General features: G+C 37.4%; 1 protein-coding gene across 1 annotated transcript; it reads left to right on the plus strand.

The window, feature by feature from the left end:
- The first annotated feature begins 3,325 nt into the window (after nt 1–3,325).
- LOC127803180 (pentatricopeptide repeat-containing protein At4g39530) lies at nt 3,326–13,580 on the plus strand. Its single transcript, XM_052339239.1, has 3 exons — nt 3,326–6,169; nt 11,713–11,898; nt 13,194–13,580. The coding sequence occupies exon 1, from the start codon at nt 3,425–3,427 to the stop codon at nt 5,969–5,971; it is 2,547 nt and encodes an 848-aa protein (XP_052195199.1). The 5' UTR covers nt 3,326–3,424; the 3' UTR covers nt 5,972–6,169; nt 11,713–11,898; nt 13,194–13,580.
- Nucleotides 13,581–14,959: the final 1,379 nt, after the last annotated feature.

Genomic DNA, 14,959 nt, shown 5'->3' on the forward strand with positions numbered 1-14,959 from the left:
GAAGCTTCAAAAAATTATTATAGCCCTGTACCTTTGTCTTCCTCTCTAGTCTTATGGTTCCAATTATTTACTCTAAATTAGTCAAAATGAAATTAATGTAGAAATGTTTCCTTCCTGAAATAACAAGACAACACAGGATCTCTTGCCTATTATTATAGTGGTTAATCATATAAATGTCCATGGACCAACAGTTCTTAATAGCTTGTACTTTCAATAATGCTTTTTAGAGATTTGAACAAAATATAAGTATGCCACGTGATACAAGCTGAAAGTTACCATGCCTCAACCTTTATCCTTTCTTTTAAAAATGAAGTTCTCAAGATATTCCAAATAGTAAATAGTAATAAATAAAAGTTGTCTTAAGTATTATAATTACAACAACTTGATTTATCACAAAATAAGTGAAATAAAGGTAATATTAAGTAGTCGTTTCCTCTTTCTTTTGCTTGAACTTAGGGTATATACTTGATACACTTGATGCACCTGGAACGTCGAATATTCCAGAGATATAAACAGCCAAGTTAGATATTAAAATCTAAGTGAATGACTTAATATTGGTGGTGCGTGAAAATGCATTATGTAGTATGTCATGAAGTAACCCGATGGTAGTGACGCCAAAGTGTTGCAATCACCCCTACTGGCCATCATGTCATTACAAAGCCATAACAATTCTTGACTTGGAATGGTGTGGTCCAATACCACATACATGATCCAGTCTGTTTCATGCCACTAGCCATGAATGTAGTGATGCATGTTCAAGTATATAAAATGCAAACCAAGGGAAATAAATGAAATGTGAGCCACCCAAATGAAAGTACAACAATGTAAGAGATATGAGAGTACACGTGAGTAGAAGTCGTCTACCTTAGTTACCTAACCCGGTATTGTTCACGGTAAGTTTACTGTTCACAGAGGCTGTTTCTTGCTATTTTTCGACTATTTTGGCCCGAACTCTGGTGACGTCCGACTTGTAGTTTTGACAGGTTTGGGCACAAACTCTGGTGACGTCCAAAAATTCCAATAGGATTGTTCCTTGTTTTTTGCAAAACTTCCCCTTCTTCTTCTCTCTATCTCTCTCTTTTCAGAGTTTCCCTATCCAAAATCCTTACTTTCTTTTCTTACAAATGCCTCAAATCTTTTCCAAAGAGCTTTATTTATAGAATTTCCCGGCAGATCATAACTTGCCATAAGTCATCGTAATTATTTTAGACTCATCATGACTTCCACGTGTTCTCTCATCCAAATGGTGTCATGAGTCTTATATAATCATTTTTATACATGTGTTCTTATCAAATGGTGTCATGTGTCCTATGTAATCATTTCTATCCATGAGTTCTTATCAAATGTTGCCGTGTATCCCAATCCATATTGAAATTCTATTTAGAATCCAAAGTTATATTGGAATAAGTTTTAAAATCTAAATCTACATTGGAATAAGGATTCAAGTCCGCAATCCTTGTGTTATTGCTCTTTGACCTGATTTTTTCAAATATTACACTTAGGCCCCTTGCAACTTTGTTCTTGGGTCATTTTTTATTGCATTTTTTGGCCCCGGGAGGATGGATAATTATGCTAATACCCTATAATTTTTGATAAATTACACTTTTACCCAAATTTTAATATTTATGATTTTGCCATTGGATTGAATTTTTGTCTCAAGGTTTTTATAATCCCTTAAAATGCCCTTATTTTCTCGATATTAAAACCTAGTGACCTTAGGTATTACATCATGTTTGAATCTGCAAATTTCGGGTATTACAACTAGCCATCAACATAAACGTTTTTAATTTTTTATTACAAAAAGACAAAAATAGGGGAAAGAGGGTAAAAAGGGTATTTTGGGGCTTTAGAAAAAAATAATTGTTGTTAAAATACAATAAAGGGATAAGTGACTATTAATAAGTCAAGAAAGACCTATGTTATTTTTAAAAATTGAGGATGGCTAGTGCCTTTTTGCTAAACTTCATAGGTTTCTTTAAAATTTAGCACAACAAAAATGGTTGAGAATACAATAACATCTTATAATTGTAAGGGTATACTGCCTAACATTCTCGAGATTTGGCAAAATATTAAAGAGACCCATAATTTAATAAAAATGACAAAGACCTGCTATGGTAGATTAAAAGACTATTCTACCCCCATTTACCTTTCCCAATTGTTGACTGAGTTTCAAAATATTCCCTTTCTTTAATTTCTCATTTGATAACCATGGTTTCCTTGCTATATTAGTCGATTCTTAATCAATCATTTGATTACCATGGTTTCTTTGCTTCCTTAGTCGATCCTTAATCAATTGTTTCTTTGCTTCCTTAGTCGATCCTTAATCAATCGTTCCTTAATCAAGGACTCAATCTTTTTATTTCTCTCTCTTTCTCACAACCTATCAAAGAAGGAGTTTATGGAAAACTCTATAATTGATATCGTTCTTTCTCTCTCTTTCTTCTTGTCGTTAGCCATAGGTTTCATGACGATATTTTTCTCTTTCTTTGTCCCACTCACATATACACATATCACTTTATTTTTTGTTCCAAATCCAATCCCACATTTCTCTCTCTCAATCTACTAATAAGAGGGTGTCAATGGTGATCGACAATGTTAATGTTTTCGTATTTTTTTAATTTTTTATATTTATGTGTAATTATAAAAGGGAAAGAAAAAGAAAGTGAGGGAGAGAAATAGGGGAGGGGTATTAGGAAATTTGTAGTAGCTATTTTCTTATGATTTGAGGGGGAAATGATTCATAGTTTATAAAGTGGACAGAGGTATTTCTAATTTCCGATCAAGTCGGAGATGATTGTGTTGTTTGCTAAACGCTTAGTGGTGCATTGTGTATTTCACCCCTAATTCTAAACAAGTCGTTCTACAGGGCCTGATGGGCTTACCGAAAAGACAATTTTGCCCCCGCCCACTACTGCTCTCCTCCTTGCTCGCTCGTTTGTTTCATTTCCATGGCCGCCGCCTTCGTCCCCATCGCTTCGCTGCCCTCGCCTCACCACCTCGCCGATCGTCACTACATCTTTGCCGCCTCACCTTCATTCTCGCCTCATTGACCGTGTAGCGACGGTCAGCGATGGCGACGGAGGCGATGAGGGCGAGGCGTGACGGAGAGGCGAGGGCGGCGGCCATGGAAGGGAGACGATCGAACAAGGAGAGAGCAGCAGTGGCCCACTTTGCAAAGTGGGCAGGACAAAATCATCTTTTTGTCCCCTTTTGATAGGGCGGTTGGTAAACCCGTCGGGCTCTCTAGACATTTTCATTCTAAACCCTTAAACGATCAGTTGTTAATTAAATGAACTATCTTCCCCTTCTTTCTCTTCTGTTTATGGTTTAAATAGTTAGTTGCTTATTGGAAGTTAAACAAGTACGAAGCATTTTTGGTTGGGCGTACCCCTTGTAATTGACAAGGAAATGCGTCTTCCCTGAAATGAGAAACAGCTTTATGAGAAGCTGGCATCAAGTAGAACTTCGCGTAAAATCTTGTAGTAGAACCACTAAATATCAGCAAGATTTCAAATTCTCCACTGCGGTATTTGCCCAAGAATACCCTTGTGTTCCAATCCGCAGACGCCGCAACCAAAGGCATGAGTTCGCAAAACTCCTGCAAGAGCCCGCGTCTGGCAATCCAATTTCGTTTTGCAAAACTATTCACGCCCAGATTGTTTTATTTGGTTTTCAATCCGATACGTTTCTTGGGAACATTCTCATCAGGGTCTATTCTAAATATGGTGGCTTGTCGTTCGCACGTGACGTGTTCGATAAAATGCCTGAAAGGAACTTGATAACCTGGTCTTCATTGATTTCTATGTATGCCCAGCATGGTTATGGGAAAGAAGCTTTATTATTTTTTTCGGAGTTTAGAGGTAGTTCAAATGAGACACCAAATGAATTTATATTGGCTAGTGTTTTTCGCGCGTGCACACAGTTGGGTGATGAAGGAAAAGGGGCACAATTGCACGGTCTGGTTGTTAAGACTGGATTTGATCAAAATGTTTATGTGGGTACTTCCCTAATTGATTTTTATTCAAAAAACAATGAGATAGAGAAATCAAGATTCATTTTCGATCACCTTTCTATCAAAAGTGCAGTTACTTGGACTACTATTATAACAGGGTATGCAAGGAGTGGGAGGAGTGAAGTTTCATTGCAGCTATTTAACCAAATGAGGGAAACTGATGTAGTCCCCGACAGATATGTGCTATCTAGTGTTCTGAGTGCATGTTCAATACTTGGATTCCTTGAAGGGGGCAAGCAAATTCATGCTTATGTATTGAGGAGGGGAACAGAAATGGATGTTTCTGTGAGTAACGTGCTGATAGATTTCTATGTGAAGTGTGGTAGAGTGAAAACTGGACGAAAACTATTTGATAAGATGATAGTTAAGAATGTCATTTCATGGACCACAATGATTTCTGGGTACATGCAAAATTCGTTTGATTGGGAGGCCATGGATCTGTTCATGGATATGAACAGATTGGGTTGGAAGCCAGATGTGTTTGCTTGTACTAGCGTTCTCACTTCAAGTGGTTCACTTGAGGCTCTGGAACAGGGTAGACAAGTGCATGGTTATGCTATCAAGGCAAATCTTGAACTTGATGACTTTGTGATAAATGGCTTGATTGACATGTACTCAAAATGCAATTCTTTGACTGATGCAAGAAGAGCTTTTGACAGTATGACCTATTTCAACGTGATATCATACAATGCAATGATTGAGGGATATTCGAGACAGGAAAATCTGTATGAAGCATTGGATCTTTTCCATGAGATGAGGATCAGGTCACTCTCACCAAGTCTTTTAACATTTATAAGCCTCCTTGGCGTCTCAGTTTCACTACTTACTGTGGAATTAAGCAAGCAAATTCATGGTCTCATCATGAAATTAGGGGTCTCTTTGGATATATTTGCTTGTAGTGCCCTTATAGATGTTTATTCCAAGTGTAGCTTTGTTAAAGATGCAAGACTTGTATTTGATGAGCTGAATGAGAAAGACATTGTAGTGTGGAATGCTATGTTTTCTGGATATGCTCAGCAGTTGGAAAATGAGGTGGCTGTCAAACTCTACTTAGAATTCCAGTTTTCAGGACCCAAACCTAATGAATTCACTTTTGTTGCGCTAATAACAGCAGCTAGTAACCTGGCAAGTCTCGCACTTGGTCAGCAGTTCCATAACCAGCTTGTAAAGGCAGGTCTAGACTTTGACCCCTTCGTTACAAATGCAATGGTAGACATGTATGCTAAATGTGGAAGCATTAAAGAAGCTCGTGTAATATTTGATTGTACTACTTGGAAAGATGTTATCTGTTGGAACTCCATGATCTCAACATATGCACAACATGGTGAAGCTGAAGAAGCACTTAAGTTGTATGCAGAAATGATAAATGAGGGAATAAAGCCCAACTATATCACATTTGTTGGCGTGCTTTCAGCATGTGGTCATGCTGGGCTTGTTGAAGATGGGCTTCTTCACTTCTACTCAATGTCCAGGTTTGGAATTGTACCAGGAACAGAACATTATGCTTGCATTGTTTCTCTTTTGGGCCGAGCTGGTAAACTTCTTGAAGCAAAGGATATTATAGAGAAAATGCCAATAGAACCAGCAGCAATAATATGGAGGAGTTTGCTTAGTGCTTGCAGAATTACGGGTAATGTTGAACTTGGTAAGTACGCAGCTGAAATGGCTATTTCAATTGATCCAAGTGATAGTGGGTCATATGTTTTACTTTCAAATATTTTAGCATCAAAAGGTATGTGGGTTGATGTTAAGAAGGTTAGGGAAAGAATGGACTGCAATGGTGTGGTGAAAGAAGCAGGGTGTAGTTGGATTGAACTGAATAATGAGGTACATGTGTTTGTTTCTAGAGACAAAGCACATAGGGATGCTGATTTGATCTGGTCAATTTTAGACAACCTAATCCAGCATATCAAAGGGGTTGGTTATGTTCCAGACACCACTGCAATTTTTGATGAATGATTGACCGAAATATGCAATGAATACAGAATACATAATGCTGATGTCACTCAAGATATGATTGAACTGCTTATGACCTTATTGATGTCATTCAGGGCAGTAGAGTGTATATCATTGCATCTATGTTGTAAACAAGATTGATCAGATTACACTGGAAGAGCTGGAGATTCTGGATAAACTTCCTCGCTACTGTCCCATCAGGTATTGTCTTAAGTTGACAAAGATTTTGTTGTTAAATGTTTCTTCTGTCTGAAGTATAAACAGAATTGGATTGCATGAGTACCCAGTTTGAGAAGTAGAATATATATTGTGGCGAAACGCCATTTTTTTTGTAAGTTTCATATTGTTTGAATAATTTAGTTATTTAAATGCACCAAATTACTTTACGATCATTCCTGGGAACTGAATATATGCCTCAAATGTTCTCCAAAACAAGAAAAAAAATCATGTTTTGTTTCCTCTAGGAACATCCATGTACTTTTTTTTATGACCTGAGTCTATGCTTTAATCTCTTTTCATCTGTTTGTGCGTGTTCCCATCATCTTTCAAATATTTTATCTTGTGGTTAGGAACTGAAGGGAAGGAACACTGAAGCCTCCTGCTCTTATAAGTGATTACTTATGAGGCCAGAGATCATGTTAACTCACATTAACTCCTCAAAATATCTCAAGAAACCTCCAAAACTAAGATTTGAAATTATGATTATTCAATCTTGAACCTTGATTTTGATTCTGAGTATGGACCCAGATTTGGCTGTTATTGTGCAGTTCTTATGAAAATATGCACACAAAAAAAAAAGAAAAAAGAAAAAAGAGGATGAAAAGAAAACAATTCTATAAAAACAAAAGACTTGAAGACTATATCAGTTCTTTCAAGCTATATGGACCACAATCCACTAAAGAAAAGTGAGAACCAGAAATTTCTCTGAGTCATTCCAGAAGCCAGGCTAGACCATTGTAAAAACAGTTCCCTAGCTGAACTAGGGCAAACCCAACAGATTCCCCACCAACTGAAGATTTTGCACCATATCTTCCAAACAACGTTGCACTTTAGAAAGAGATGATTGACAGACTCTTGGCTCCAAGTTGTGAAAAGGGCAGCAAAGATCATTGTCACGACTCACCAATAATCCCTTTCTTGAAGAGAGCCTCTTTTGTGTTCACTTTCTCATGAAGAACCAACCAAACAAAAGATTCCAATATTCTGACACAGGAGGGAGGCATGCTTCCAACTGATCGCACATTGATATTACAGAATAGCATCCGTTTTAATTATATGCCCTAATCAGTCTATCTGCAGGGTGATACATACTTCTGAAATATCTTTGAGAAGGGCTTCCAATTGAGCTTCCTCCCATGTAAATAAAGGCCTCCTCCATCCTAAGTTCCATAAACAGAAAACTGTCCTACAAACCCAATTTTTAATATAACGATCTTTATCCTCAGAAATTATGAACAATCTTGGATATGCTTGCTTGAGAGGCAAAGAGCCAATCACACATCCTCCTAAAACTTAATTTTTTTGCCACTACCAACACAGAATCTCAATCCTCTTTGGATTAATTCCCCTAAATCATGATTAGTATTAGAAAAGGAGACTATCCTCCCAAATGTGGCTACATCTTTCATTACTACTATCATGGCCCTTGACTCCATAGTGTTGAGGGCCAGCTGTACGCCATGGATGTTCTCTAGGTTCCTGCCAGTTTATTGATCATACAGCTGTGAATGTAGGTGTGCTTCTATCCGGATGCTTTATTTTGAATAGCCATATGCTTGTCACCTAGGGAAAAAGGCTGGCCTCACCTGGCAAGTGGGGTTCTGCATGGGAGCATGTGCCAGAATGTGGTATTAGAGCGGTGCTTGGTGGCAGCTGGAGGTGTGCATTGAGAGATCTTGGACCAAGGTGTTGACAAGTATGTGAGGGCACATCAGATGGCTATGTAGGAGATGACACGATGGGTGACGTATTGAGGCACCAAGTGCTCTCAGAGAAAGGATTAGGTAGGGGTCCACCTAGGAGATGGCCATGCATCGAGCGTCTGTGGGAAGGGAGTAGGTAGGAGTCACCACACAACGAGGACATTGTGGGAATGGTATTTTTTTTGTTTGGGGGGGGGGGGGGAGGGGGGGGAATGTTATGGCCTGTGACTTTCCAGTGTCAAGGGCCACTATAAGTCATGTGTGTTCCCCGGGTTCTTGTGGGTTTACTGATTATATGGCTGTGAATGCAGGTGTGCTTCTATTTGGATACCTTGTTTTGAAGAGTCATATGCTTGTTTCCTAGATAAATAGGTTGGACTTGCTTGGCAAGCAGCATGCCGCACTGGGGCATTTGCCAGGCCTGTGACACTAGACAAAGAGGCCAAGGAGTCGTCGGACAAGCCATACTTCTTAGATACAACCTGACACCAAAGCTGGTCCTTATTCATGAGGAACCTCCCAGGCCATTTAAAAAGAAGAGCTTTGTTTCTAATGGTTAAAGACCCAACACCAAGACCCGTGTTGAATGCAATCCATCTAACAAGTGCCATCCTTTTGTTTTCACTGAAACCCCGCAATGGTAAAAACTCCTCTTTAGCTTTGAAATGTGGCTAGCAACCCCTACAGGAATCTTGATCAAAGACATGTAATATAATGGAAGTCTATTCAAAGCCGATTTAATCAACAACAGCCTACCAGCAATGGAAAAATATTTGGTCTTCCAGATAGACAGCCTTTTCTTAATTCTGTCAATCACTGGATCCCAAGTAGAAAGCTTGCTAGGACTAGCACCAAGTGGGAGGAGTACAAGATACTTCAACAGAAGACTTCCCACATCACGTCTCATCAACTTAGAAGCACTATGTAACCATTAGACCTCCACATTCAAACAATTAAAGAGCTTTTTTGAAAATTAATTTTCAATCCAGAAGCAAATTCAAAACATTAGAGAACTCTCTTCATATTACATCAAATCTCAAGCTCTGCAGGATAAAATAATAGAGTATCATCTGCAAATTGCAGATGAGATAACTCAAATTGCTTGTTTTCAACAGACAAGCCTTTAAAAAGGGGCAATGAAGAAGCTTTTCTGATCATTACACTTAAACCTTCAGTGGCAATAAAGAAGAGAAGAGGAGAAAGTGGGTCTCCCTGTTTAAGCCCCTTTTCCATTACAAAAGAACCTGCTATAACTCCAGTCACCAACACAGGGATGTTTTGATCACACATGCATAACTTAATCCAATCAATCCAAGTAGATCTGAAACCCATGGCTTCAAGGACATCAAACAAATAAGACCATCCACATAGTCAAAAGCCTTTTTGGAGTTCAATTTGAGAAGAACCTCACACATCTTTTTCCTTTTAGCCTCATAAATGATCTCATTAGCAATCCCCATCAAGAATTTGTCTTCCCTTAATGAACGTGCTCTGGCATTCATCAACAATTTCATGCTTTACCCCTCTTAAGTGTCAAAGCAAGTAACTTAGAAATAACTTTTTGCTGACTGCCAACCAAGCTTATAGGACTAAGTTGTTCAGACAAGATGGATTGCCAGTTTTTGGAATAAGGGTAAGGAATGATAAATTAATCCCATGAGGCATCTTTCGATTAGAATAGAAGTAATCCACCAAATCCTCACATCCCTGGAAATAATGTGCCAAAATTTCTTCAAAAGAATTAAGATTATACCCATCAGGACCTGGAGTCTTACAACTATCAAAACTCTAAACCACTGCCTTTTCTTCTTCCAAAGTGAAATCCCTTTCCAAATTGAAGCTGATGGGCTGCTCAACCTCTGGAAACCCAGATTCTCAACCTTAGGCCTCACCACATTTCCCTTCTTAAACCTGTCATCAAGGAACTTGACAATAAAAGATTTTGCACAAGGACCCCTAATTATATTACCCCTATCACTTAACCGGCCAATGTAATTTTTCCTTCTACAGAAGGAAGCCGATAAATGAAAAAATTTGGTGTTTCTATCCCCCCCCCCCCCCCCCCCCCCCTCTCAACCAGGTGATCCTTGAATGCTGCCTCCAAAATGAATCTTGCATTCTAAATGCCCTCCAAAGCTCCGATCTTAGAAACTTTCTTCTATCAGAACTGGTAGAATTTGGACCAGATTCAGCATGTTTAAAAATCCAACACATATTTCTTGCCCAATGGAATCAATCATTTTATTCAAATTGCCCACTCTGCATCTATTCCATTCTTCAGCAAAGATTTTAAAAACTGAAGCTTATCAGAAATAGCACCTTTACCCGCAGCCAAACCCCCAAAAGATAACCACCACGACTTAACCCGGTCGCGTTATTTGGCATAAAGACATAATTTTCAAAAATTAGCTATATTTTTATATGTATACATATATATGTATATATTTATGTATTTGTGTATGTGTATGCATATGTATAAATGTATACATATATGACTCTGTACATGTATGTATCCATATTATTTATATATGTATATCTATATATTTACGTGTAGATATATATGCACATATATATTTCTAAAATTGTTTTCATGAAATAAATTTTAGTTTTGGTGTAATGAAAAAAATGACTTGTGGAAATTGAATTAGTATTTCCCCCTTTGGAGGTAAAATATTCTTGTTATAAAAATATTTCCATATTTTTTGTCATGTAAACACTGGAAATAAAAAATGTTTTACCTCGAAACATATGGTCCCTATTACGACTCTTAATAGATTATAGGGCAGAATTTAAGGGGTATGAGGTTATCATATTAGGTAGGAGTAGTTCTGTAAGAGTTCTAGTTGTTTTAAGAGTTTTGTCAAAGCCTATGTATATATGGCTTATTGTTGTACTCTGAAATAGGGTTAATTAACTACTTCAACTTTAGCTTTTTGGCCCTAACACCCCCCTGAACTTTAAAATTCACTCAATTATTCCCTATACTTTCCAAAATTAGCCATGGCACCCCCTCAAAGGGCCAAATTCAGGGGATCTCATGGCTAATCCAGGGGGTGTTGTGGCTAATTTTGAAAAATTTAGAGACTAACTAATTGAATTTTAAAATTTAGGAGGTGTCCAGGCCAAGGGACCAAAGTTCAGGGGATGTTTGGTCAGTTTACCCTCCAAAATCATGGTCTTTTGAGAATGAACAAAAATTGAATTTTTTTGGAATAGATTTGAGCTCTTCCTAATCTCCTATGTCTTTCCTCAATTTCCTCTTCTCTGTTTCTTCATCTTTTTCTCTTGTCCCTCTTCTTCTTGTCCTCCCCAAGTTCGACATCAGTTAATGTTCATATCTTTTTGCTTTGAAATTTCTTATTCAAATTTTGTCTGGCGCATTTCAAGATGTAGAAATAACTGTTAGTTGCCCTAATGAAGTATCAGATGCTTAGAAACTGGTGATGTTGTCCATTAAGAATTGTATGTTCGTGATTAAATTATTTCTTATAATTGTTTTGTAGCTTGAAGATAATTTGTTAGTTTCCATATCTTTTTGATTTGAATTTTCATATTTGCTCAATTTTGTGTCTGGTGTATTTATTGATTGAGAAGGTGGTGATATTTGCCATTAATAATTGTAAGATTGTGACTTATTTTAGTTCTATAATTGTTATATAGCCCAAGGACAGTTTTTATTTTTAATTGTCGGACAGCTCAGCACTGATGTTACTGCTACTTGTGCTGTGATTCTAAGATGATATCTTGGTTCAGAACTTCAGTCATTTTATTCAAATTATCCAGTATATGCATTTGATTTGTCATTTGAATGAGTTATTGCAGTGCTCACTGGAGCGGAACCTTGATGGTCTGCTAGAGACGATATCGGAGTATCTTAATTTAACTCACATATACACAAAGCCTGAGGGGTTGAATCCTGATTATGAGGATTCTGTAATCCTGATTATGGGGACAGTCGAGGATTTCTGCAATTGAATTCACAAGGATATCCTTAAACAATTTCAACTAGTAAGATCCCCATCAAAAATTTCACATGTGCTTTAATTTTCTTTTTTCATTTTTCATTTCTGAAAATTCAGGCTATCAATGTTCTAAATTGAAATAAGTTTCTGATATACTTCTGCACTTTATATCAACAGTAAATAGAAATAAATAAAAGAACTTTCTATGCTTCATGTTAGTAGAGATGATATCACCCGATAAACAAAAAATAAATAAATAAATAAATAAAAAGAATGAAAAGGAAATGAGGAAAAAATGGATAAGGGAAATCTTGTAATGCCATGGAATTACTGTTTTCTTTCCTGTGGACCTTCTTGTAAGTATTTGATTGTGCATGTTTTGTAGCTTGCGCTTGATAAGATGATAAAGGACATAATGAGATATTTATAGATGAAAAGGATTGTTATGATGTGGGATTCTTGAATGTATGTTGTGGTGGTGCAGAAGGCCCCAATGGCAGCAGCCATGTTTGATGTCATGTATCATAAAGGAATATGTTGGTCTTTCTGAATGCGAAGTATGCCCTGTGTACACTTGAATTGTCTTCCCCAATCTGATAATGATTTTTGACTTTAGTTGGATACGCTTGAATTTTGTTTCCTAAAGCGATATTTGGCTTGAGGAAAATGTTGTTACTAGTGTTTTGCTTTGATTGAGTTAGTAGTAAAGGTAATGCCCCGTTCAATTTTAGGAAACATTTTTGAGTTTTCAACTCTAATTTTATAACCAAAGATACCTAACATTTTATGTTTCAAAAAGTCATAGCATTCTTTTTTAGAAAATTTAGAAAACATCAGAAATGATGTCCTTTAATTCCAGACTATTCAATTATTCAATAGAAAAAACTTTTGAATTTTGAGAAGAGAAAAAAGTTTTCTGGTACTGATCTCGTGTCTCATTGGTTTTCACAAGGCAGTGTACTGTGTTTTCACTTAAAGAGTGGGTATATTTCGTCTGCCCCACCCATGAGAAATTAAGGAAAATCTCCTCAGCTGAAGTAGATTTAATTCATGCTTGTATGAGGGAAGTGCCATGACTAATGACGGGTAGTTTGGTTTTTCATAGAAACTTTTTTTCAGTAGTTATTGGCTTCAAATGCGTTGTGGTATGCCATATATCTCCTAAATGAAAACATTGCCTTATTCAAACCCTGCTTGTAACATGAGGTGTTTGTCCTGTTGTTACATGCGTATGAATGTATCTCTTGTACGGCGGTTCTCTCTCTCTCTCTCTCTCTCTCTCTCTCTCTCTCTCTCATGTAAACTCTGGAAAGTCACAGTTGGCGCTTTTATGTACATTAGGAGCATGAACTTGAAGATGAAGATGAAGATGTGCACATCAGCAAGAAGGTGTGATTACAGAACCAGCAACTTCACATCTGATCAGATGGTGGTCCATATTGGAGAGAGTGTATGTGAATGTGCTTAGTTCGATGATACTGGATTGGATTGTGTACAATATTTACAGGCGATTTGTTATCATAACATAGCTTCATAGGCCCAATTCTTTGTCATTACCCCAAAGTCCCCAAGGATTGATTAGTAAAATATGAATGGTATGTAATTCTCTTTCAGTTGTACTCTCATGTTATATATGTTAGTACCTTCACTTGTAAAATCTATAAATTAGCTAGTGTAGTTAGAGAATGTATGTTTTGAAATGATAATTGAATATCAGAATTTCTCTCTCGATCTCTCCTATTCTCCCTTAGTTGTATTTGTCATCCTTTCCTTTCTATTCTGATCTCCCTCTAAAGCCCTCCATCCCGTCCAATTTCCATTACAAATGCTATGCACATAACAATGAGATGTTGAGGTAGAGCTTAATTTCGAATTTACTTTATAAAAATAGTCCTTGCCTTGCCCTTGCCTTTGCCTATGTTATACACATACACACCTTGGCTTAGCAAAAGAGTTACAACATGCCATTTTCTAACTTAGTGAGGACCACTCTACAATTAAAATTTTGCTTTACAAATATCCAGTGTAATTTACTAAAGAAAATTGAGACAAAGATCATAAGGTGGCTCATGCCCATTTTACCTAATTTGGATTTATACATAAAATGCAAGGAGTAGATTTCTTGACTAAACAAAAGAAATTATTGGATAAAAGCCCAATTTGGCTCATGATTTTTTTTTTCTAGTTAAATACACCCTTATACTTCATGAATTGACTCAATTTGCAACGATAACTAATGAATCGTTAAGTTTTCACACCTGATCGAGAAAAAAGAACACGTAAATAGCCACACAAAGCATTAGCTCCAACTTAGACTTAGTCAACTAGTGATTTTTAACTAGTTGACTAAAGATTGGTAGTATATTAAGTGTTCTCTTAAAAACCTTAATTAGTTAACTAGTGATTCTCCACCAATTAATCAAAGTATGATCGTAAATATCATGTCTTTTTAAAAAAAAATTACCAGTTAACTAGTGCTCTACCAACTAGTCAACTAAAGTCCTCTAAAAAATTATTTTTGAAGCACCAAGATTTAAAGGTTGAAATTAAACCTTACTTTTACTTTTGCTTTTAATTGCTCAAAAAAAATTAAAACTAGTGCCCTACCAACTAGTGCCTTCTTACTTTTGCTTTTAATTGCTCTACCTCAACTTTAGTAGTCATGAACTCTGTTGATGGAACCCCTACATATCTGTCCACATTTTGTTGCTTCCTTCCTGCTTCATTATCACTTTTTAATGCAGCAATCATACGCCTCCTTTGCTCCACAATTAGATCTCCTAACATGGAAAATGTTAGAAAGCCTAATGGACTTACTGACGGATTTACCGAAAAGGGGAAAAAAGATGATTTTGCCCCCACGCCCTGCTCTCTCCCTCCCCCTCCCATGGATTCCCCCCCCTCTCTGCGCGTCTTCCCTGCCATGGCTGCCGGCTCGCTTCTCCACCGTGCCTTGTTGTAGTCGCCTCGCCTCGCCTCCGTCGCCTCTTTGTCATCGCCGTCTTGCCTCGTCGACAGTCACTACATTGACTGTCGGCGAGAAGAGATGGCAATGGCAGAGAGGCGACGGAGGCGAGGCTAGGCGACGGCAGCGAGGCGAGGCGGCG

Source organism: Diospyros lotus, chromosome 6 (genome assembly GCF_014633365.1).
Source record: "Diospyros lotus cultivar Yz01 chromosome 6, ASM1463336v1, whole genome shotgun sequence".
Taxonomy (NCBI): domain Eukaryota; kingdom Viridiplantae; phylum Streptophyta; class Magnoliopsida; order Ericales; family Ebenaceae; genus Diospyros; species Diospyros lotus.